Source organism: Lissotriton vulgaris (assembly GCF_964263255.1).
Source record: "Lissotriton vulgaris chromosome 8 unlocalized genomic scaffold, aLisVul1.2 SUPER_8_unloc_1, whole genome shotgun sequence".
Classification (NCBI taxonomy): Eukaryota; Metazoa; Chordata; class Amphibia; order Caudata; family Salamandridae; genus Lissotriton; species Lissotriton vulgaris.
This window is the reverse complement of record NW_028240615.1, coordinates 2,893,944-2,919,638: the sequence shown is the minus strand read 5'-3', so window position 1 is coordinate 2,919,638 and position 25,695 is coordinate 2,893,944. Positions and strand designations below refer to the sequence as shown.

General features: G+C 45.4%; 1 protein-coding gene across 9 annotated transcripts in view; it reads right to left on the bottom strand.

Moving 5' to 3' along the window:
* DOCK9 (dedicator of cytokinesis 9) overlaps positions 1–25,695 on the bottom strand; it is a 1,255,128-nt gene that overhangs the window by 398,204 nt on the left and 831,229 nt on the right. For all 9 annotated transcript variants that reach the window (XM_086947866.1, XM_086947869.1, XM_086947867.1 and 6 more), the window contains exon 32: positions 10,518–10,634. In XM_086947866.1, coding sequence (XP_086803992.1) covers positions 10,518–10,634 — 117 coding nt within the window. The remainder of the gene's footprint in view (positions 1–10,517; positions 10,635–25,695) is intronic.

The following is a 25,695-nucleotide window of genomic DNA, read 5'->3' as shown; positions in this document are numbered from 1 at the left end:
GCAAAAAATAACTCCGTGAGGGTGCACCGTGCGTGACAATTACAGTCAACGAAGACAGTTGCCTTGCCAGCAGAGCCTTGCACAAACACAGCAACACAGTATCCGAGTGCGGGAACCGTGGCAGGATGGGAAACAATGTAGCCTCCACAGGCGAAGCTGACGACGGTCCGCTGGAGTAAGCACTGGTGGAAGCTGCTCCGTTGTACAATTCAGCGGAATCAATGTAGCGTCGTCCATGCAGGGGGGGGGGCGCTCGGTGCAACAAGAAGAACCGACGTCCAGAACACTCCCCAATCCAGTAGCGACTCCATCCAATTTTGCCCCAAGCGCTTGGGAACATTTGCGCCAGTCCGCCCTCAAGTCGGAGATCGCGGCAAGAACAGAGGCATAGGTGAAAGCAGGCTGGCGTTCTACCGTCTCCACAATCCTGGGTTCATCAAAACAATCCACCTTTCCCTGGAGACTGTGCGGGGCAGTCCAGTCAGGAGCCAAGATGCCGTCCGCCAGTTCTGTAGGGGGAGCAGCCGCCATGCTAAGCATCCCGAGGAGTTCACCGGTCCCCCCGGCCAGCACACACGGACAGCGCAAATGCGGCCCCAGTGGAACGCGGGTCAGCCACCGACAGGTAACGACACACAGGAGCCCCCCTCGTGCGGGCTCCAAGAGGGAGAAGCGCAGGGCAATCCAAGGCGGCCAGGTCCGTCCGGACAGGAAAGGAGAAGCGCGACTCACCTCGGCGCCGCACCGAGGAGGGACGCCAATTCAGACCCACAATCGGTCGAGGCTCACCGTCCAGTAGAGGGGGGTCAAAGCAGGCGCCAGCACAACCGCCAGGCCGGCGGGAGAGGAATATCAAAGCTGCTCCACCGTCGACCCTCAGGGGGTCCGCCGTCCCCGGCAGAACAAAGCAACACTGGGTCCGGTCTCAGGGCTCGGTAATGGCGATCGCATCAGCACCGCGATTTCGTCAGCTAGCGGGCAGGTAGGGACACCGGGGAAACACCCCCGGGGTCAGCGCGTTTCTCTCGTCCTCCTGCGACCGCTCCGTGGCAGGATTAAGGTCAGGATAGTGGCGCAGGGATCACAGGCTTGGGGAGCCGGGCGACTACACGTCCGTCTCCGCCGCCATCTTGGCTCCTCCCTCTACTTGGTAGGCTTTAATTACAGCCTACCAGCACTATTTTCTCAAATAGCTTTGTCCTGTCTGCTGTTGCACGCAGGACACACTCTTGTAACACTTTTTAGGTCGAGGACCCTAAGGCTGCGCCTGCCTAGTCTTCGGTGAGAGATTTAATGTTTTCTAGTATGGGGGCTTGAACCCGCCTCTCTTTTCCATTGGCTGGCTTCCTAAAAGGAGGCCAGCCATTGGAGGAGAGGGGTATCACTCCGTTCAAGCCCCGTCTCTTTCGGATTCGGGGGCGTGTTTTTTGCGTTCTTTCGACCTGTGACGTCATCCGTCACGCAGAACACAAAAAACACGCCCCCGATTCCGAAATTTTCGGAGCTTTGCGGCTGCCATTTTGCTGCTTGGTAAAACCAGGAAAGCAGCGTCTACCGAGGACATGAGGTAACTATCCCTTGTCTTGCCTCTGCCACCCTGTTTGTGTCATTTTTCGTGCCCCTGCCCCCCTGTTTGTGCCGTTTTTATTGCCTCTGCCACCCGGTTTGTGCAGTTTTTCTTGTTTTATAGTGATCTGAAGATCAAGATAAAAAAATGGACTTCACAATATCGACAAACAACAAACATATCGTCATGGTAGCTGCAGTTCAGTATGACTGGCCTCGATATTTTAAAATTCACCCCTGCCTCCCCCCTGCACAGCACCCTCTCTCAGGGAGCGGCGCACTCACTTACCTGCGCATTCCGCACATTCTCACAAACTAAAAGTATTCCGTCCCTGCATGGATTCCGGAGTCTCTCCTGAAAAGAACTTTGGGACAGTGAGCGAATAAAAGGAAATATGCTTTTTTGTCGCGCTCTGCACTCCTGCAGCCGAGGGACGCCGCGTGCTCTGAGGCTGAGATGGTTTTACGAATTATTAATTTAGGGCAGCGAATACAGCGAGCGCCAGGGCAGGCTAATGAGGCGCTGGATTCAGGACAGCAATACAAATAAAATAGCGCTTAAAACATTAAAGGCAGAGTGCAGAGGGGTTGGCAGGTGTGGCGTCCAGTGACCGAGTCAGAAAACTCTGCACAGCAGCCCCAGTGAAGGGGGAGGGAACACGGGGCAATATTCGCATTATTGTAAAGTCACTTTCATGATGCACGTCACCAATGCTGTTGTCTGCTCTGTGACCTCTTTGCCCTTCTTGTGGGGTGTGTTGGCATCTTTCCGTGCTGAAATAAAACCTGATCTCTTCGGATGAGACAAGCTCCGATAAACTCGATCCGCTCAGAACCAGCCACCAGGCCTGCTCAACCCGACACTTACAATAAATCCTACCAAAGCAAACATCTTGCACGCTAGATCCTCCCACCTCTGGGTTCAAACTGACAGTGACCTACCAAGTAACTGATTCGGGAAACCCTGTAATATAACCAGGGGCCCATCACCCGCCTTCCACCTCCACGTCACGTGGTCGATGGACCCACCCTTCATCATGCCCAACACCCAGAAGCGCGGACCTGGACATCTCTGCCAACAGAGCACACACCACTCTGAGCCTTCCAGGCACGCAGCATCATCACAGACCTGTAAGGGTGGGGATGTGGCAGAGTGGCCAAAGTATATGATATGTGTGGCTGTGTGTGTGGCTCTGTGTGTGTGTGGCTCTGTGTGTATAGCTTTTTTTGTAGGTGGCTCTATATGTGGGTGGCTCTGTCTGTGTGAGGTGGCTCTGTGTAGGTGGCTCTATGTGAATGACTGTGTGGGTGGCTCTGTATGTGTGTGTGTGTGTGGGTGGCTTTGGGTGTGTGGCTCTGTGTGGGTGTAAATGCAATAGGTCATGCATTTGCGAGCGATTAAGCTATTGGCATTGTAAATGACAATGCCATTTATTTAACGATTAAGCTTTTGGCAATGTAAATGACAATGCCATTTATTTATGATTTTTTAAAAAAAATGTCATGAGCAATGCCAATAGCTCTACCTTTAATAATGCCGAGACCATTGCATTGTAAATGCTTGTTATTTTTAGAGCACAAACAAATTTGCAATAGGTCTTGCATTTGCGAGAGTTTAAGCTACTGGCATTGTAAATGACGATGCCTTTTATTTATGTTTTAAAAACAAAACAGAAATAAAAGACAGTCATTTACAATGCCAATAGCTCAAACTCTCGTACATGTGAGACCTATTGCATTGCAAATGCCTGTTCTCCGTGTCAGCCAAGGAGAAAAGACAAAATAGTGATCTTTTATGCAAATGGGAGCGAGAGACAGAGAGAGAGAAAGAAATGCAGAGAGAAAGAGAGAGGGACAGAAACACCCACCTGTAGGCTTAACTTCAAATCGAGAAACCAAATAACCTGGAATCAATACAGGCTTCACTGCTTGTTTAAACTGTGTGAACCTAGGTAAATCTTTTATTTAACATAGCCTCCTTTTATTTACTTAAAATATATATGACCACTTTTAAATATTTCAGTTCAGGATGCGGCTGTACAAGCACCTCCTATATTTGGTTTTACAGTCTGCAATGTTGTTTCATCTATAATAGGAAACTAGACAACGTGTAAGCTTTACATGACTATTAACTTGCTTCAAGATCGGGTCAGACTGGAACCATCAGAGCCAAGAGTAGGCTGGGCTGGACCATCCTTCTTAGCCCTCTCACTTCGGGCTCAAAATGGGTAAGAGAAATGAACAGTGCCCTCAGTAGGATAAACTATTAACCCTGTTAGAATTATAGCGAACCTTAATTTGAGTGCTATTGGGTCCATTAATAAAGAGAGATTCTGAGCAGGAGACATAAGCCTAACCCCTGTGTTTCCAATGGACCGCTGATAATCTAGGTCATCTCTCCTCTGTCTCCTAGTAACCCTTCCCCCATTAAGTAGCAAAAGATAGGGGTGGTGTCCCGTGCGCTGCCAATCAAATTCCAGGACTTTGACTGTCATTCAGAAGGGGGTAAATAGCGGACATTAAGGAATTAAGACTGGCTACCCTCCATGATGTTATCATAATGAACGTTGTTTAAGGCTATGGCAGCCCAGGTAAAAAAAACTCTCTTGAAAACCTAAGCACTCGCCTAAGGACTGTAAAAACGAGTGTTGCTAACTGCCTCACAACTGTCAGTGACAGTAAATTCACTATCACCCACCTCAATTCCATCATACCAGTTGGTTGCAAAAAGATTGCCTCCCAAAAGCTTGAGATTCCCACCTCCAGATAGTGAACACTTTAATTTACCTGTCCATCTGCCACAACAGGACAGTATGTAGTGCAGCTAATGCACCTTCCCTAGACACTAGAAGCAAACGGTTTAATAGCACAAGAGGGATCTTAAAAATAAAGCGATTCATTAGCTGAGGAAGAAGGTTGGATATATTAATTAACTGTTTTATGACAGACCTCTTTAAACTTGCCCCCTCCTCCACCCTGATATCACACCTTACCTATTGGTGCCCACTAATGTTCCCATGTTAAAGCAGACACAGAATGAGAACTGGAGGGATCTTAAAAATAAGGTGATTCATTGGTTGGGGAAAAAGGTTGGATATACTAGTAAATTTTTTTATTACATTATTGCGACACGTAGAGTCCAATGAGTGAAAAAAGGGAGAAAAACATGTACTGGTCATTGTTCTCAATCTTAACTTTTGATCCCAGAGTTTGGTAGAGAAGTTAATATTGAGATTAGGATGTATTGTTCTTCGCCCAACTTATATCACAGCTGTTCCTCTGGCCAGCGATTTTAATATTACAGCTTCCCATAGTCAGTCTCTGGAAAGTTTCAATATACCAGCTGCAAATCGTTTTCTTCCTCTGAGGGTTTATGAGGAACAAGCTTGGCTGTATGATAGCTTTCAATATGGCAATACTACATCATCAGACAGCGTTTACAAGGTCAATCTTGGGACAGATGGAGTCACTGTCTCCCTGCCCACTCACAAAGGGTAAGTTTTGACAGGTGGCGCTAATGTTGATTTATCCAGCCTTGAAGACCCGAGACTGAAAGTTGGTGCAATGGACCAGAGCGGGAAAGGATCAGTGGAGATACTTTAGAAGCTACTTGCAATGTTGTTTGCATTATTTTTTATTGTAGAATGCAACAGGGCTTTAGAGTAAAATAAGAAATGAAAACAGGCTTAAATACACAATTGTAGGTTTTCAAGAAATATGGTCCACTGAAAGGTTGCATATCAATGGATATACCACTCTACATCTACCAGCATTCACTCAGCTTAAGACGGAGACAGCAAAAAGTGCATTATCAATAGATATCACCACTGTGGTCTTGATAAGTTGATTTTAGTATTTGCCAGAACATGGGGTATAGATCTGGTTTTGGTGTACTAGTACACTAAAATTTTTAATGCTGACAAAACTGTAGTACTACAAAGCTTGGATTTAACCAGCCTAAACCATAAGAGTTCTTGCAAAATTTACTCGCTTTGGGGCAGGGATCGTTATACATATCTTTGCCGACTAACAGCTAAGGAAATGTGTAGCTATATGGACATAGAAGGCCATGACCATATTCATTTTGTGCTCGAAAGATATGTAGATATCTTAAAATATTTATTGGTGAAACAATTTTGTTTTTGCACATGAGGCCAGCCTTTCCCCGCTGTATTTGTACATATGTTCACAAGGCAAGGGGTGGGGCGGGGCGGGTGGTGGTTGGGTCGGAGTACAACAGATTTTATTTTGGGCTCAGAGTATTGGAGTGTGGTCATCTCTCAATTAAAATATTCCTAATAATTGTTGGACAGACCATAACCCCCAGATCATTGAGATCAGATTTGGCTTATAAAGAGCAAATAGTGGTCGAAGATATTAAGTGGATCAGTGTAAATGGTATGAGTATCAGCTAGGAAACATTGAGCCCGGTAAGATTCCACACAAAGCTGATTGGTACATGCAAAATCCACACAGACATCTATCTTAATGAAGACTCAGGTGACTATTAAATTAAGAGGGCATTTGTGTAAAACAGGAGATACAGAAGTTGGCCACGGAGCTCGGGGGACTAGGTTTACTGGACCTGCAAATGCATTATTTTGCGAGTTTGTTTCAATATGCGGCACAGTGGTGCGCAGACGGCCTGAATGTGCAAAGGAACTTGCTGGTTGGGTGGAGAGATGGTATGGACCTCCCAAGGTACCCAATGCAGGGGGCAAGAATCCCGGGGGATTGCCCGTTTATTGTCCGGCAAGTGGTGGAGACATGGGGGCAGGCGGTTACACATGTGTTGCGAAAGGCACCTTACACCAGCTTACTACCCCTTCAGAGGCTTACCGTCTTTCTGGCATATACAAACACTGATGAATATGTCAAGGTAGCTTGAAGGGGGCTGCACCGTGGCTGGATAACTATACATGAATGCCACTTTTCTTACGATGGGGAGGTGCAGGATTGGTTTCAGATATAGCAGGGCTAGTTTCTGCAAAATGCTAAGGTGTCCCATCTGGCTCGTGAGGTCTAAACAGATTTCCTGCAGAGCCGACGGAAACGCAGACACAGCGGTTGCTGCTAGATCCTGGCTCCAGCAGGGGCTTGATATCCTGCTCTTATAAAGCCCTGAATAGAGATCGCAAAACAGATATGACGGTGCTTTGTGACAGATGGACGGGAGACTTGCCTGAGCCACTTACAGAGAGTGCACGGAAGATGGCCTGTGCTCAAATCAGGGAAGTAGCTAGTACGTAAGTGTGAGAGCTACTTTTTTGGGGGTGCTGCGGGAGTCACCCGTATACACATGGCACTGCTTGCTGGGTGTGCTCCTGACCCCTAAACGAGGGGCCAAAATGAGGTACAGTTTTGCCCTACTAGGATTGGTATTGTCTAAGCTGCATCTAGCCATCCACCTGACCCAACCCAGGCCACCAACCAACCAAAAATGGATGGCAAATATACGCGAATGGGTGGTGGCAGAGGAACGACGGTTGTGCATCATCATACACACTGATGAGCAAGCAGACAAGGATCTGAAAATGTGGAGGGCCATGCTGGAAGAACCTTCTGCTTTGGAGCCACTGGGAGATTATTCCCCTGAGGCCACTCAGGATCCAGAGCCAGGGGACCGCGTTGCGGCAACGTAGGGGGGGGTCGAATCCCAGGACTGCATGTAGGGGTAAATGGACAACAGTGCCTACAGTTCTGCAGGTGCTGTCTGCTTTCCCCTACCACTCTTCTGCTTCCCCTCCTCACCACTCCCCTGGAGGGACAGGGGGTGGTTAAAAGTGCTACCACGGATGTCAACTACTGCTGCTTAATATTGTGGAAAGGTACATAGTTGGATTGACATATACATTTGTATAATTTATGTCATGTGTGATGATAGTGTAGGCTCAGTTGCTGCTAAGCTGACTACTAACGGGTCGATATGCAGACACTTAACTGCCATAACAAGAGAGATGGTATCAACCCCAGAAACTGCTGTATGGAAATGTTCTCTCTTTTAAGGGGTGACCATTGATTGGTCACAACTATATAGTTTTTGTATTTTTAAATTGATTGTTTTAGATTACCTTTAGATTTTTTAAGTGCATTAATTAAATGATTATATATCTCACTTGTATGGTTTTTGTATGTATTGACTAATTAATGTGACTAACCTAATAAATCTAGTGGAGAAGCATATAGATATAGGTATGCAATCATTCCAGTTTTAAAGGTCCTTGCAGACAATTAGAGTCTTTGTGTTGCAAGAGACCATAATTGCGAGAGAGCTTACCCTCGTCTCAAACAACGTTAAATAAAAATCTATAAAATCAGTGGATTTAAGATCCATGTTATTGAGTCAGAGAAGATGATTTTTACCTAAAGATAATTAAATTTTTTTCTACTTAGATACTCCCTTGTCAAGCTATGCTCACAGTAAATAAAAACTGTTGCCGTGTTTAACCAAGTGAGTTAAAATAAATGTTTTTGAAAATTAGTATCAGCCGTTAAGAGGCTGCTCAATATGTAGCCACGTGGAAGTTGACCTACTTGTGTTCCTCTTATAGTGCTCAGCCTGCTGTAAAACATAGTTCTCACGTTATGACTTACTATGAGGTGAATTAAACCACCCTCAACCACAGAAAAGTGTAATCATTTAATGGAGATTTTAGGCTTATTATCTTGACCCCCCCCCCCCCGGAAAACTTTACACGTGGCCTCAAAACTAAAATACCATTAGGAACCCTGGCAGTCAAATCCAAAGATGAAATTGGATATTTCCTCTTGTGACAGCATTGTCTAGCCACTCTTGAATAGTGATGTCCAGAAGTAGCTTCTACTAACCGTCCAGGTGATGACACCATTGCAAATAACACCATGAGGGTCGAAATGGCGGCCTTCCTTCCTGTACGACAGGTTATATGACCTGACTAGATAACAGTGGCTTCAATATACAATATTACTTATTTCTTGAGCCCCGCGATGATGAACATATTTCTATTATATTAAGACTCTTTCTTTAAGGCCGTCATGGATTCCTCTTTAAATTATTTCTGTTATCCTTTACAAATGCATCATTGGTATATCCTCTGGTACTTATACGTCTTTGCCACTCCCTCGTTAGATGATTTGAAAATGCTGCTTCCATCCTGAGAGCACATACGCTATTCTATGGGACCATAAACTAATAGTAAAATCCATTGGCCCGTTTATCAATATCAGATTAAACAAATCATCGGGCTGCTTGATGGTGAGTTTTTCGATATGAGACAGTTAAAAACACGTGGCTGACATCGACCGTCAATATATGGCACAGCAGTCACTCCTTACAAGGAGACATTTGCTCTCTTTTTTATTTAGTGTATTACTTATTTAACATGAATCCAAATATGATAAATGGTTTTGCTCGACATACAATAACTGCAAATAAAAAATGGTTAAAAATAAATCGGCTAGTTAACTAATTTGCGACTAGATCGTGTGCACTGATTTAATTGCTGTGTTAATGTCACATTTGGGACATATACTTTTCAATCTTGGGAGACAACCTAGGGCAGTTTCAGGGAGGGTTTTGCAGACGGAGCACACAGCCAACGGTTTTAAGGCCTCGGCATCATGGGCCATATATTTTAAATTTTTGTATACATTTCTAAAAAATTTCTCTTAAATGGGCTGATGCGAAACACATTTTTGTTAAGTTACGAGCAGGGTTACTGAAGTGACGTGGAACGGAGGCAGTGGCGTTTTCTACATAATTACTGATCTACAACACTTACCCCATTGTCCATTCTTGCCAGATTTAAACAAATATTAATCGTTTTTCATTTTAACAGATCAAAAGTTACTTTAAAAAGTGGAACATGATAATGCGAAGTTGCAGACCACTGTCATAGGATAACTGGTCGTCTTTTAGTTCCTGCACGTAGTCAGGTGTTAAACTAGAACAAATTAGGTGAAATTTGGCCTAGTGAGTAGTAATACAGGATTAAGGTGTAAACTTCTGGATAGTCACTGCCAATTTTTAATATTGCATGGTGCTCATTCATTTTGAGTCCTTTCTCTGGATCTCAGATTTGTTCATGTGGTTCTACCTGCTTTATGCTACTGTATGTTAAATGATGCATCCATCTAGATTCACTTTTGAGACAAATGCAGTAAATGCTATTCGGTACAGTTTTAACGGTAAAATGTTCCTCGAACACAGAACGTGGCACCATGATGAGCACTGTAATTTGCTGTGAAATTTAAAAAGCGATACAGTCATACCCAGATATCATATCCATCTTAGGCGTTGCATATTTCCATTATCCAACAGCTATTAGATGTTGGAAGGAGCAGTTAGTGAGGAGCATCACTGGTACAACCTACAACTCAATTAAAATGCAGTAACACACAATGGCTGAAGGCTGATAAAAGTGAAAGAGCTCTTAGCAACCAAATATTTTTATATTGCCAAAGTAACTGATGCAACGATGAACTGAGCAATCAAAAGGGTTAGTACTAACAAGCCGGTTCATACTGAGGAAACTTTGCAAGGAGTTCCAAGAGTTATTTCTGCATTCAGCATTAAGCCTGGGTGATTTTAGCATATTTTTATTTACTTGGAATGTTGTACGGGTCACCTATGTGAGAAAATGGACTACTTGTTATTTCGGACCTATTCATTTTATTTCCTACAGAGACATTTAGTGGAAGACTCCAATGAATGTTGATTTGGGCGAAACAGTACATTTCAATACACATGGGCACAAAACAATTAAAAAGCAACACGCAAACCATAGAACTCACAAAACCTCCAGAAAAATTACTCTTGCAGATGATCTTCAAAATCCTGACTGGTGAAAGCGTCAAACATGTTATGAGCAATTGAAAATTGAACATGTGCGTTTGCATCTCTATTCTTGGACTCGACCATTAAGAGGCAGGCTAGCAAAACAGGGCCATGAACAAAAAGAAACTTTACTTACGTTATTGGAAAGGTTTGCTGGAAATGGGGACACTTCCTTCACGTTGATCCGTTGCACGTTTTCTATTAGCAGCCCAAACAAAGGAAGGTACAAAGTGGCAATTCTTGCTTGTTGACTCTAGAACAAAAATGTAAATCTCCAGTCAACAACACACACAAACTAAGCAGTGTTTGCTTCAGTATCTGGGTCACTGCATTAGAATACAGTATATCACAACTGGCATGAATGAAAGGTACACAGACAGCTAAGAAGCAAAATAAGACCAATAAATAATAATGCTAAGTGTTTGGGAGAATTATGTAAATGTATTTATTAATGGAGTCGTATATAGTGTGAACACGGCCCAAAGGTGCTAGAGGACTTTATAAAAAAAGACAGTGTCACAATAGAAAGTCACAACAGTAACTATGAAAATTGCACATATAAAACAACCAATTAGTGCTGGAAGGATATCAATATGGGATATACACAAATAATAGGTAATTCTTTCAAGGAATAATTAAAATAAAATTTTGCAAAGGAGTCCAAAGATAAAAAAAAATAAACAGAGAAGGAAACCCCTCTAAAGAAATCAAGGTAAAACAATGGCAGTGATGCAAGGGTGCCGAGGGATACATGGAATGGTCTCCAAAATAAAAAGCTCAAATATCAACAACAGAAGTCCCTAGACATTCCCATCAAACATAAATATCATCTTGGGACTACACAAATGTATACAACTGGTCATACTAATCAGCTGGTGGACTGGGAACACAGCAGGCATACACAATCTACAGACAAAAATGTTCAATTATGAAAACAATTTAAAGAGCTGGAATAAAAATACAGCAAAACAGAAGGAGAGTGAAAACACTGAGATGGATAATTTGCTCTGACCCGCTAAATTGTCAGACACTGACAGTAGCAGGTCTGCAGGAATGGGAAAACTGTTCTTCTCTTCCAACTAGCTTTTTTTTTTACATTCTATTAGAAATGTTGGTGATACAAAATACAGCAGTAAGAAACAAAAATAAGAACAAAATAGTACAGACAAGAAGCAAAGGCTGTACAATGGATTTTGTATGTTATAATTAGCACCATTGAAAAGTCAGTGTATAAGCTTCACACTAGAAGGTGTGACAACAAAGTATACCAAAGGCAGTAAAATGTAATTAAGAGTGACAGGATGTTGACATACATGGTTATTACAGCTGCCACAGTAGCTAACATGAACATAAGGGGTCTACTTCTCGTGAGAAGAAGAGTGGAGAGAGAAAGAGAGATAGAGACTGACATGGGAAGAGGAGGGGGGAATAGGGTAACCCAGGTATCTAGTCGAGAGAAAGAGGTGTAGTTAGCCGGGGGTCTGCAGCCTTATCTGAGGGAGTGGAGGATTGTGTGCAAGCATCTAGGGAGAGCCAAAGCAATCTGGATTTGTTAAGGCTGAACTTTTAATTGAGGAAAGTATTATCCACACTTTTGAGGAAGGAGACCCAGGCCCACCAAGTGTGGGAAGAAATGAATTTGAAGTCTTTCCAATAGCAAAGGATCGTTTTGACCCCTAATGTAAGGAGTAAGTCAAATAGTAAGAGTTCTGTTTTGTTGAGTGGTGGAGGACTGGGGAACATCCAGGGGCCCAGGCAGATTAACACTGGGTCCAGAGTAATTTTACAGTGGAAGATGTTTATGGTTTTGTTAATGTCCTCCCAATAGAAGCGAAGCATGGGGCCGTAAAAAATCTCGGAGGAGCAATTCCAGCACTTATATGAGTCAGGTAACCCCATTGCGCATAATTTTGCAGGAGTCCAGAAGGATCTGTGAAGTAGCCATTACTTAAATTGAAGTTTAACAGAGAAGATCTTAAGCTTGGAAAAGAGATTCCAGATTAACGATCAGGTCTCCTCAGTTAAGTGAGTGTAGCCTTCTCCAAGACAAGAGTAAAGCCATTTATTTTGTTGTTTCTGTATAGGGCTGGGAGAATGTTCTTGGAGAGTTTGATAGATGTTTGTAGCTTGGTGGTCTTGTGATGCAAATAGGGCAAGTTTCTATAGAATACTTGGATTTTGAGGGTTCCGAAAGGATTTGTTATGATTAAAAGCAACTGTGAGTTTGAGGCAGTTGTAGAATTCCTTTTTTTGGTAATCAAAGGCTTCTTGTAGAAAACAGAACGGAATGGAGTTTGTTCCATCAAGCACATCCTTGATATATAAGATAATAAGTGATGACCAGGATTGCCAGTGAAGGGTATTACTGTCAAGTCAAGTCAAGTCAAATAAGCTGTATTCGAAAATACATAGTGTATCATAAAAGTTACATAAAATAACATATTTAAGTTAAAAGCACATCGTTAAAAAACAGGTCACTAAGATGAGAAAATAAGGAGTAAAAACGAGCGCAGACCTCCCCTGTAAACGATAACATTTGTACACCTGCTTCCTCCATCTTCTAACCAGCCAATAAATATCGTGACAGTACAACATATTACTGTCAATTTTTATTAAAGGACTGTACAAGAGTGATGCATAGGAAGAATGTTTGAGTTTGACCACGCATTTGCTGTCTAAATGTTTTACGGCTAGTATTGTGTCCCTGAGTATATAAGCGGAGCGCAAGGGTTCGAAGTGCTTCATCAAACTAGTGGCCAGGAGGTTGAAAGGGAGGAAGACATCTTTCTCAATGTCTGTCCATATGGGTAGGGGGAGTAGTGGATTTGGGTGGAACCAATGTATAGATTGTTTGAGAAGGAATGCCATTTGAAGTTTGCTAAAGTTGGGGAGGTCCACTCCGCCTTTCTCTTTGTTTAGTAATAAGACCTTACTTGCAATTCAGAGTTTTTACAGCGCCAAATAAATAGGGTAATGGACTTGTTGAGAAGTTTAAAAAAGGCATTGGAGAAATGTAGAGGAAACATGCTGATTATGAAGTTCACCTGTGGGTCTATTAGCATTTTGGTACATTCTACTCTACCCCACCAAGTCATATGTTTGGGCGACCAAGTTTCTATGAAGTTTTATATTTTTTTTTGGTGGAGCATGTTCTCAATTTGTGTACGAGACTCGGGAAGTGGCAGTTTTGCCATTTGAGGTTGCAGTTTACGAGGGTTGAAGGGGTACACATAGGCTTGAGGGGGAAGACCTCTATTTTGTCTTATTTTAGTGAGTAGTCGAAGCTTTAAAGTAGGCATTGATCAGATACAGGATTTCTGGAATAGCAGATTCTGCATCCTTCAACTAGAATTTTGACAACATCGCACAGCATCAGGAGTAGCAGGAGAGCCTGTCGTCAAATTTGTCACCAGTGATTACTACTGCAACTTTCTTTTAAAAAAAATATTTTTATTTGCTTTTTTATAATGCATGAACAAAACAGGCATGTCACATAGAACCACCATCCACATCCCTTCTTCCCTCCACCCTCCTCCCCCTCCCGCCAAGCCATATTCTCTTCTTGCTACTGACCGGACTGGACCATGCTTCTCCAGGAGACCACAAAGTGCACAAAAACATTCCAGGTTCGCCCTGCACTTAGCCAGTGTAGCCGAGTACCTCCTCCTCTCCTATTCACAATCCCCCATCTATTCCATGGTATCGACGCCATTTCCCCCATACTTTGTTGAATTTCTTTGGGCACCCTCTTGCTTTGTACGTAACTCTCTCCGCGGCCATGTATAAGTCCATGCCCCTCCTCTACTCGTCTAACTTCGGAGGCGTGGGGCCCCCCCACGCTCAGGCCACATCCCTCTTAGCCACCACTTACGCCTCCGAAGTTAGACCTACAAAGTGTCCAATGTGCTCAGTAGGATGTGTGTGATGCCCGCTAAAGTTCTGGCCTGTAATTTTGGTGGTTCATAGACCGAGATGATCGTGAGCTTCTGCCGTCCCCATGTTCCCCGTAGCCCCACATATTTCCCCAGTGGGTCTGTCCAGGTCTGTGTAACCACAAAGGGAGGTGTTTCTTAATGAGGATAGCAACCCCTCTGGAGCCTGTTGTATATCCTGCATGCGCTAGCATTCTGTATGATCCCCTCGCCAAGAACCCACGCCGGGTACCCTGTAGGTGCGTAGGACAATATCTGGCCCCCCTTTTCACATAAGCCAGTACTAGCCCCCTCTTTACCTTGTTGCCCAAGCCGTTCACGTTCCATGTGAGGATCTTAGCACAGCTAGTAACCTGGACCTCCATCCTTGAACTACCTAACATTGTAGAGGACATCATACTAGAAAACTTTCCACATCAGCAGGAGTCGGGTACTGGAATCACAGGCGTAGATAACGGTCCTAACAATGACATGCGTAAAAAAACTGAACAAACATCCCCAAGCAGCATGTAACCTGCCCCTCCCTCCCTCCCGCCCCCCAACTTTTTTTAATCCACCCCATTCTCGCTCCCGTCCCCACACCCCTCTCATCCGCTGTCCCATCTCCCACCAAATAGTAGAAAATAAGATAATCGGGTGATGGAGGTCTGTCGCCCTCCCACTCCCTGATACCCAAGAAAAAGGAGAAAGTTCGCTCTAAACCTTCAAAGTCACCACATTCGAAGATATACACATAAGCAAGCACGAATGAAATGAAAACAAAAGATCAAAGCAACAGTCCAATCAGGGGGGGAATGTCTAGCCTGCACGGTCCAGGCGATAAGATATCTAGGCCTGGGCAGCCATAACGGTCTTCTCTTCATAAATTCGAGTCCTGAAGGTCCTTCTGGGATTCCACATGTTCTGGCATGGGTTCCTGCTCCATCTTGCACAAATTCAGGGTGCCGGGGGGGAAGCTGGACCCCTAGGAACCAATTTCGACAAGTTTCAGGACCTTGGACCCCCTTTCAGTACGTCGGATCTCTCGCCTTGGCCAGAGCCAGACAAACTTGCATCCTACTCCGCCATCCTGTTGACAACCCCCCCCGCCCCCCCCCCTCCCCCGACTGCTGAAACTTTCTTGCCAGGAAGTCAAAAACAACAACAGTGCCAAGGTAGGGCAGACAAGCTGCAGCAGTTATGGTGGATAAGGAATGTTGAGAAGCTATATTTGGCAGACAGTAAGACATTTTCATTTTTAATTTCTGTTGCAATTTCCCTTTATACTATTAAGCAATGTTACATTTGGTTTATAAATAATGGCTTGCTAATGCAAACTTTAATGCAGAATGATTCAAGAACTTTACAATAACCAAGGTAACTTTTAAGAAATGTAAAACAAACCTGTAATTTTCAACTCCAATAGATGGCACTACTTATACATGATTAATAGCTAAATCATAAAAGTGAATGATGGGCTAAATTAATAAGTTAGTAACCTTTGGTAACATTCTTTCTGGCGGATACTAATCTCATGTTCCTAATTTGTGAATCTCCTTAAGCAATAGAATGGATTTGGAAACTCTTGTAACAGCTTCGGCATGCTGACATATTGTGTCATCAACCTTTATTGTGACTCCTCACCACCTCCGGACATGTTGACAAACAGCCACATAAAGGCACCACCCCTGCATGCTGACGTCAGTTTCATCATTAGACATTCTATGTCCAAGAGTGCAAAGCTAACAGAATTGATCTTTCGCTGATAGCGAGTGACAACTAATGTTGGCCCTTACTAATATCTGAAAGTTTATTCCACAAATCAGGAAGGTGGGTGAGAAGCAAGGACTCTGTAATTGGACTTGTTCCCCTATATATTTTATTGTTCTCATCCATACTTCTAACCGCATATTCCACAATCGCCAACCGATATCAAAGCAATGCTAGCTTCTAAGGTCTGAGGAGTGGGTTTTACGCTAAGAAATCTTGCAAAATCGAAAGGGCAAAATTACACATTCTGTATACTTTTGAATGCAGGGCTTGGTGTGAGTATGGACAGATACCCACATGGCTGCCTGACAAATGCCCAGGATTGTACCAAGAAAAAGAAGTAGTTGCAGCCTTTGCTCTGGTGAAATGAGACCAAATCCCCTCTACAGTATCCTTTTTGGCTAGGACACATTACAGTTTGATGCAGAGGACAATTCTTCGGGGAAAGGTCTGTTTCTGGACCATCTTTCCTATCTTCACTCCTGCAAACCCAGCAAACACCTGATTATCCACAGACTACCCCTTTGTCCTATCAGCGGATCCACCCAGTTAGCCCCTGCTGATCTTTAGATGAATGTGGCAAAGAACCGAATGGAGAAAGCATGATGGACCCCCCTACATAGGATGATGACACATCTTTTCAAGTCCTAAGTATCAGTTGTTTGGCAAAGTGGATGGCAAAGTGGGTGGTAAAGTGGATGGTATTTGATAGTTGAACTGAGAAGGCCTACAGTTAGCGTATGTGCAGAAATTATGGCAATGAGAAATATGGTCTTCAAAGTAAGAATCAATGTTGCAACTTTGGAGGAAAGAGCATGCTCTCTGGTCACTAGCAAGAGAAGCCTCAGAGTCATGCTACAGGAGGGATAGGTGATATTAACGACTGCAGTTGTAAGACTCCCAAATGACCGGTAACCACTGATAGCATTGGAATAAAGCCTTCCCCGATTGGCACAGACTAGTTTTCATGAGGTGGAAGGTCAGGTCACTGAGCCATAAGTCATTGAGACATACCTTGGTTAAGGTCAGGTGACAGGAGTGCACTTTCGCCTGAAAGGCCTTTTTAGGGCTGGAATGAGATCCAGGAAAACAGGAGTGTGGGGAAGTTCTAGCAAGAAACGCCACCCTCGACTTAAATGACAGGAAGGCCTTCCATACAGGGATGAAGTCTGCAGGCTGGTCAGTGTTGTCTGGATGGAGCTCAGTGATTTGTATGTGAACATTCCTATCTTATACTACTGAAGTACCTCATTTGTCAAGGAAGCTTAGAGATTCTTTCCAATAAATGAGAGGTCAATACCTTTGTGATGTACCTCACGATTCAAACACAAAGGGCCTGCCCATGATTCATACCTGGGGAGTCTGATGTTAATGGACTAAAAACAGTATCAATGAAGTTCCAAGACACCACCAGCTGCTGCTCAACTGGTTCTTTTCCAATGTTAAGCATAACTGTGAGCTTCTCTTCAAATGCTTTGGTACCAATCAAGACTTGTGATCAGAAATGTGGACATTGGCATTATTCTGCGTCAAAGCTAAACCAGTGGAATAATATATCTTTTTGACGTAACTCTCTGGACTATGAGGCACCCTTTCCATGTGGAGGCTGCAATTGCCACGCTCCTTGCTGAGGGAGAAGTTTCCCGATACAACAGGACAGTCTATTTTTATTCCAGTGATCTGGAAACGATGGGCATATGGTATGCCTTCTTCCACAAGTAGTGACCCTGTTTCATAACATGCGCCTTAGTATGGAGCTGTGGCTTAGATGGGGAACAAAAGTAGCCTTTAATGTGTAAATGTCCTAAAGACCTCGGTGAGATGCATGTGTGTACAAAATAATCGAAGAATCATAGTTAGGGCTGTAAAGTATGTCCTCCTGTGATGTAGATTTTTGGAATTTGCTAGTGCCACCATTTGTATCTCCACTGGTACTGCCATCTCAATTAGGATCCACACAGCTTGGTTTCTTGACAGTAGGTCACTTTGGTTTCAGTTGAGTAAGTGCACCCAAAGGTTAGGAGGGCTGCTGGAGATAAAGGTGCAGAGCTCTGTGGAGGAGACCGGTTGAGAGAAGGCTTGTCCGCAGCCTTCAAACATAATGCTCATGGATCTTAGAAAGGTGCCTTATACCAGGACAAGTGCAATAGGAACAATTGATGGACAGAATGCTGAAGACTGTCAAACATTCAACCCCAGTGCAGAGATCTGGGCCTAGATCGTTTGTTTTTTGCCCACCATGGCATTCCAGTTTAAACCCAGCCATATGCAAATGTGTGTGTCTTTTGATATCGGAAGAGAAACAAGACGTTTGTCTTGTCCTGTTTACACTGTCTTTTGGAGGTGTCCTTACAGAAGGAGTTGCAGATGACGACGAATCAAGCAATTATGATCAGTGTTGATGACCTGCTATGTGCTGGGATACTCTTGTTGCACAAGTTACTACTTGTGTAACAATATATCTGTAAAAGACAATAGTTAGTGATAGATTCCTTACCTTCGAATATCCCCAGGCGTCAGTCTGGATCCAGAATGTTTTTCATCAGCAGTACCCCAGCGCGTCGGTAGGTGGCGTTGTGCGGCTCAGTGTCAGTCGCTGGCGTCATAAAAGCCGAGATGATGTCACGGAGACTACCTAGGCGCCACCCATGCGCGCTGACTAAAGTTCTGTACACGACTTTCCGCTCCAGGAACGCAGAGCCATGCAAGAAACTGATCAATGGTGCCATGAAACAAGGGCCCTGAAAGGGATGTCCTTACCCTAGAATCAGTTTGCAGAACGGGGAGGATGGGTGGGGCGGTTGGGAATCTATTACTAACTAATGTCTCTTACAGATATATCGTTACACAAGTAGTAACTTGTGTATCTGAAAGAGATAAGTTAGTGTTAGATTCCTTACCTTAGAATAGATACCCCAGTAATACCAACCCCAGTGGTGGCTCTGCGAATAAGATTACACCAGAAAGTCACGGAGAACAGAGCGGGTGGATAAACCCGAAACTGTGTCGAATCCAGAACCGCTCCGATGAAGGGGAGCTTCTAGGAGGGACTCAGGTGCGACTTCGGCACGTTGATGGAGAACCCTAGCAAATACAGGAGGTCGGCCATAGTCTGAAGATGGCTGACGACTGCCTGAGGTAGCCCGCCTTCAACAACCAGTCGTCGAGGTAGGGGAAGACTGAGACCCCTGACCTGCGCAGATGAGCTGCCACCACCGCCATCACTTCCGTGAACTACCGAGATACGCTGGTAAGGCCGAAGGGGAGTACGGCAAACTGAAAATGCTTCTGGCCTACCGTAAATTGCGGGTAACGCCGGTGGGCCGGCAGGTCAGGAATGTGAAAATATGTGTCCTGCAAGTCCAATGCTACCATCCAGTCTCCAGGGTCTAGGGCAGCCAAGACCTGAGCCAGAGTCAACATCTTGAACTTCTCCTTCCGGAGGAAGAGATTGACGTTCCTGAGGTCCAAGATGGGGTGCTGGCCCCCTGTCTCCTTCTTGGGGACCAGAAAGTAGTGGGAATAACAACCACGTCCTACGCGTTTGATGGCCCCCTTGGCCAAGAGGGCAGTGACTTCCTGTTGGAGAAGCGCAAAGTGATCCCCCGACATGGGTGGAACTGAGGTGGCATAGCTGGGGGGGTAGACTCGAAGGAGAGGGAGTAGTCCCTTCAGACGATTTGCAGCACCCACCAGTCCTTAGAGACAGAGTGCCAGAGGGGGAGGTGATGTTGAATCCTGCTGCCCACTGGTGTGGGGTGCATCCCAAAGCTTGGATGAGGAAGGCTTTGAGGCGGATGCTGTGGGAGCAGAGGTGGACTGACCCGCACGCTGGCCCCGTGTGCCGCCACGGTGGCCAACACGCCCGCGGCCGTGCTGAGGTTGGTTCTGCACAGGCTTCTGGCTGAACGAACGTGTAGGGGCACCCCTTCTATGGCCATGAAAGGTAGATGAGGCCGGGCGTGTGGTGGGGAGACCCAAGGACTTGGCCGTAGCCCGAGAGTCCTTGAAAGAGCTCCAAAGCACTGTCTGCCTTATCGCCAAACAGGCGAGTACCATCAAAAGTCATGTCCATGAAGGAACTCTGGACATCCCCTGAAAACCCTGTGGACCACAGCCAGGCATGGCGACGCAAGGCCACCGTCATGGAGATGGCTCTCCCCAAGAGTCTGCAGTGTCCAGCCCACACTGAATGGCGAACTTCGCAGCATCCTTCCCCTCCGCAACAGCTTGGGAAAGTACAGCCCGAACCTCCTCAGGGCACTGAGGCAGAGTTTGCGCCACCGTGTCCCACACAGCATGAGAGTAGCGGCCCAAATGGCATGCAGTGTTGACTGACCGCAGCCCCAGGCTGGCAGAGGAAAATAACTTTTTGACAAACTGCTCCAGCTTTTTCGATACCTTATCTGGAGGAGTGGTAGGGAATGCACTTTGGGAAGTGGAGGCCTGAATGACCAGGCTCTCTGGGACGGGATGATTTGTTAAAAAGGCAGGGTCACCCGGTGCTGGGCGATGACGCCTTGCCAGGTTTTTATCCACAGGAACCACTATGGCTGGTTTAGACCAAGTACCCATTAAAACATCCGTTAAGGCCTCATTGAACGTAAGCAGAGGTTCCATAGAACTTGCCACCAGCTGAAGCACTTCAGTAAGGAGGTTCGTCTTGATGGTAACAGTAGGCAGATCAAGGTCAAGAGCCTCAGCTGCTCTATGGAGCACCACAGTGTATGTGACGCCTTCCTCCATGACAGCAGGAGGAGACACAAACCCAGGCTCAGAGGAGAGGTCAAGGCCACCTGTATCCTCCGAGTCCTCTGCCCACTCATGTTCGGACTCGCACTGCCGTGCAAGAGGGTCCTCTGACCCCTCCCAGTCATCCCCCTCGTCCACGGACCGAGGCACAGGCTGCAGCAGCGGGGGAGGCACAGGGGAAAACAAATGCTCCAACGGCGCAGGGGATGGTGCCGGTCGGTGACAATGTCCATGTCCCAATTAGGGTCCCAAGCCGGAGCAAAATTGCCCGGAAACTCGGGCAAGGATGGATGTGGGACAAACATAACCCAGGGCGGCGCGGTGGCCAGAGCCGCCGGTGGCAAGCAAGGGCCCTCAATAGGCCCTGCAGGATCCCTAGGCCTGAAAAGGCAGACCATGGCGGCAAGAAACTTTTGCACCTGGGCCGGAGTCGCCGACGTACCCGCATAGGGCAGGTAGGCCCCGGGGCTCTCAGGGTCCAACGGAGCCGTGGGGGAAGGACCCCTGGTCACCTCGTCCGCGTCTGGAGACCGACGGGGGGACGTCAGAGAGCATACACGCTTCTTCGACTTTTTCTTGTGACGTCTCTTTCCCGATTCCGAGGGTGAAGACTTTGACCCCGAGGAGCGATGATGATGGCTCCGCTGTCGGTCCCTTGAGCGACCCCTGGACCTCGAACGGCACGGAGACGACTGCTGGGCCTCCAGCAGCTTTCGGGACCTCTCCCGCAAAGCCTTCAGAGCCGCGGCCAGACAGTTGGAACATGACCGGGAGTCATGGTCACGTTCCAGACAGTAGAGACAGACGCCATTGGGGTCAGCCACAGACATCATACGGTGACAGGCCCCGCAGGATTTGAACCCAGGCATCCCTACGTGGCACCAGGAGTCAAAGACTCAAAAGAAGTAGAGACAAAAGTCTCAAAAAGTTAGTCAAAAAGTGACTAGGGTACGTGCTCTTACCAGATCTGCGCTTGCTGGCGTGGAAAAAGAATGAACTAACATCAGCACGCATGGATGGCGCCTAAGTAGTCTCTGTAACATCATCTCATCGCTTGCGACGCCAGCGACGGACGGGGAGCCGCACAACACCACCTCACGATGCGCAGGGGTACTGCTGACGAATCCAGTCTGACGCCTGGGGATATTTTAAGGTAAGGAATCTATCACTAACGTGTCTCTTTCAAATACAAGCCTGCTGGATATGCCCTGGTGGTTCACTTGTGACACTCTGGGATTTGCTGACAGAGGAAGCAAGATGAGATACAAAAATTCATGTCTCTCCCAAGGAGTCTGAAGGACAAGCCGCAGACCACAAGGGGTATTCAATCAACTGCACCAATGAAGATTGTGAGATAAAAAATCAGCCAACATCTTTCTTCCTATGCTTACTGTGTATAAGATAACTTGGGTCTAGAAGTTCTGGGGGATTTCTTATGCTTGCATTTATTCTTGTGGGAAGAGCCTGAATCGCTGGACATAGGTCCTCCTCATGCCTCCTTTCCGATACCAAACGGGAGAATCTTGTAGGAGTTGTACTTGTCAGAGGCGTGCCTCTGGGAGGGAATAGAGTATACCCACCCACACACACACACACCCAGCAAATGATAACTGTGCTATTGAAATGTTTCATATTGTAAATATAACTAAGAAATATAAAAGTCAACAGCTGCGTGTGATGTGTAGTACTGTCCTAATTCCTCCTATTTTGAGACGCTCCTGCTGCAATTTAAATATTTCTTATTAATTGATAAACTGCTCATTGGAACAAAGTGTGTGTTGCATTCCATTTTGCGAATAAAAATTAAAAAGCTCCGAGTCACTGTGTCAGGGTTTATAACACTAGCAAATGAGGTGGAGCGAAAAAATAAATATAAAAATATTACTTTGTTGAGAGGCTTGGCCCAATGTGATATGCCTAGAACAAGATCTTACACGAGGAAACTTAATTCACTCAGTAGTGTAATGACTCGCTTTGGCGACTGCACCCAGATAATGACTTTTACTCGACCAGACTGTATAATCCAGTCTCTCTGGTGGAAGAAATGTTAGTACCTGAGCGCCTGCTACTTCTGGAAAAAAAGATCCCTTTCCTGAAACATGTAGACTCAATCTGGCTGCAACTTGTCACTTGGTACCTGGGAGAACAGATCTGTGACATGGTGTATTCCTTTTCTCAAGGGTTACCAATGAAAAAGAGTTTTCCTTCAGTGGGAAACCTCCATCACGGCGAGCAGATTAGGGCTCATAGAAAAGATCCATCACTAAAATACTGTTTTTTGAGGAACACTGCGCTTTGCTCTGTATCAGGGACCCATAACTCAGATTCCTTTTATACAAAATGAATTGGAGATTACCTGTAGGATGTGAGTCACCTGGCTCACAATGGCAGACAGCTAATAGATACCTTCTCATGATAGAAGAATATAGGGAGCTGACATGCATCGGTGGCTGCTCCTCAATACCAACAACAATATTTCAATCAATCAATGAGGATTTTTAAAGCACGGCTAATCACCCACTAGGGTATCAAAGGTGCTTGCAGGCCCCAGAGGCTTATTCGAAGAGCCAGGTCTTGAGGGTCATTTGGAATGTCGAACTTCTGCCTTTTCGCACTGCAGGCACAGTATGGAACCAAAGCTTTATAGCATAGACTGATTGGCCTTCAATGGTAGAAAAACTAAGATAAACCAGCTCAAAGAAAACGAATTTAAAAAGGGTGGGATGTTATGCAGTATGGAAAATCTCTGTCAGAGAAAAGCTACTTGAAACCAAAATGTCAACAGTAAAAAGGAGAGGGTGTGAAGATGCACACCAACGTAGGTAAATTGTAGAGGATGCCAATACTATGGGCTTTATCATCGCAGGCTGACTTAACCTACAGGGGCCAATACCTGCTATTGCAAATAGTGCTCGGTTCCACTTAAGGCTTCTTGGAGGCATCTGACAGCTCATACCAAATCAAGTGCAGGCAAGGCACGAGTCAGGGGTACACGCGGGTGGACGGTGTCTACCCACTATTTTCATAGGGTGAACCCGTCCACCCTGCCAAGAAGTTGGGCCCCAATAAATAATGTGCTGAATTCGTCCTGGTGTAATTTCCGTTTACTGGGACACTTTCAGCAGCACCTGCACGTTGTCCACTTTCCATCTGCAACAAGCAACAACGTACAGTCAGGGACAGGCTTTCTTATTTTAGACTCCTGCTGGGCCCATAATAAAAGCCGAATTTGAGGGGTCATCAGACCTCCTTTTATTCGAGTCTCCTGTCTGGGAGTAGTCAGGAGCCTCACACCTAGAAGCATATGCAACAGAGGGGAAACAAAGGTTAGCACTTCAAACATACTTAAGAGTGGGAGCTTTTCACTTTGTTCAGGCTCCGTTTACTAGATATGCATGCACTGTAAGAATGTCAGATGTGTTGGTCTCTCCCAGTATTTACATAATACTAAATGTAATTTATTCAGCGCTTACTACCCCTGAAGAGGCGTTGAAATAATTTAAGTACCACTATTTTTTCTTGCATAGCACTCATCCCAAAGCAGAGTGTCAGAGCACTACACATCACACCTTCATATTAAAGGTGTGGCTTGTGATACCACTTCCTATGATGTAAACTCCTGTGATGCCACATGTAATGTCATGCACCGTGATGTCATGTGTCATGATGTCACGCGTCATGATGTCACTTGCATACTGCCTAACAAGGTTAGTCCCCCCATTTATTTTTTAGGACTTGTGCCCTGCGTGCAGGTTCTTTCCAGACTGGACTATGGAAGCTCGCTTCTCTCCGGATTTCCAAACGCTCATTTATTATCACTCAAAGAAGTTTTACATGCGGTGGCTGGATTTGGAGCAGGCCACGAAAAATGTGACCACATCACTCCCATGGTGTTTATCCTTCAATACCAACCCATTAAAACCAGGGCCCAATTTAATTTTAAAACTGTTTGCATCACGTACAAAGCCCTGGAGGACTCTTCTCCCAAATACCTGAATGAAAAACTAAACATGCCTGGTGCTCTGGTGCTCGAGCGCTCGGCGGTGAAAGACAGAATCCCCTCTCCTGAGCCTCACACATTATTGCTAGAACGTCACATGAACCAATAATTTTCTGGAAGCGCGAGAAAGGTTTGGGACTATCTTCCTCCAGCCCTTCACACAACCACCTGTCACGCTACCTTTAAAAGGGAACTCAAAATACTTAATTCTAAAAGACACTTTGATTAGTACTATAATCTTATTATTCAAAGTCACTTGGACCTGGTCTGTTTTGACGCTTTTGCATTGTTTTGCTTACATTTATGTTTTTGACTGTTCGAATCTGACTTGCTGAAATATGCCATTGGGCTAAGTTCGCGCTATATAAAAACGCAAATAAATAAGCAAAATGAGTACCTATTTGTTATGGGATATGGCTCCACTTGTAGTTAACACCTATGAGAAGCTGTTCGCTGTACTGCCACTAGGTAGCACGCTATCCATTTGCTACGAAAATAAGAGATCAGGAAAAAGAGTACCTGGGCCAGATGCATCAAAGGGTTTTGCCCATTCTGTGTCGATGGGAAAATGTGTTCATGCATTTGGCCCTTAGTCCCGTTCAGCCTTGTACTCGTTAGTGAACGTGCATATTCCTAGGTTAGTGACCGCGCATATTCCTAGGCCGTTAGTGGGGAATGGTGCGTGTGATGTAGTGAACCTCAGGCTACTGGCGGGTGATTGCATGTGTGTACCAGGCGTGCAACACCCATTGAGCCCACCGGGCTTCAGCCCCCACCCCCCAACCCCCGTCATGTGTGTCAGCCCGGGCTAAGACAGCTTTGCGGGCTGGCGACCGTTTATTTGCAGCCGCACCCAAGTACTCCACAGGTTACTTGTTATT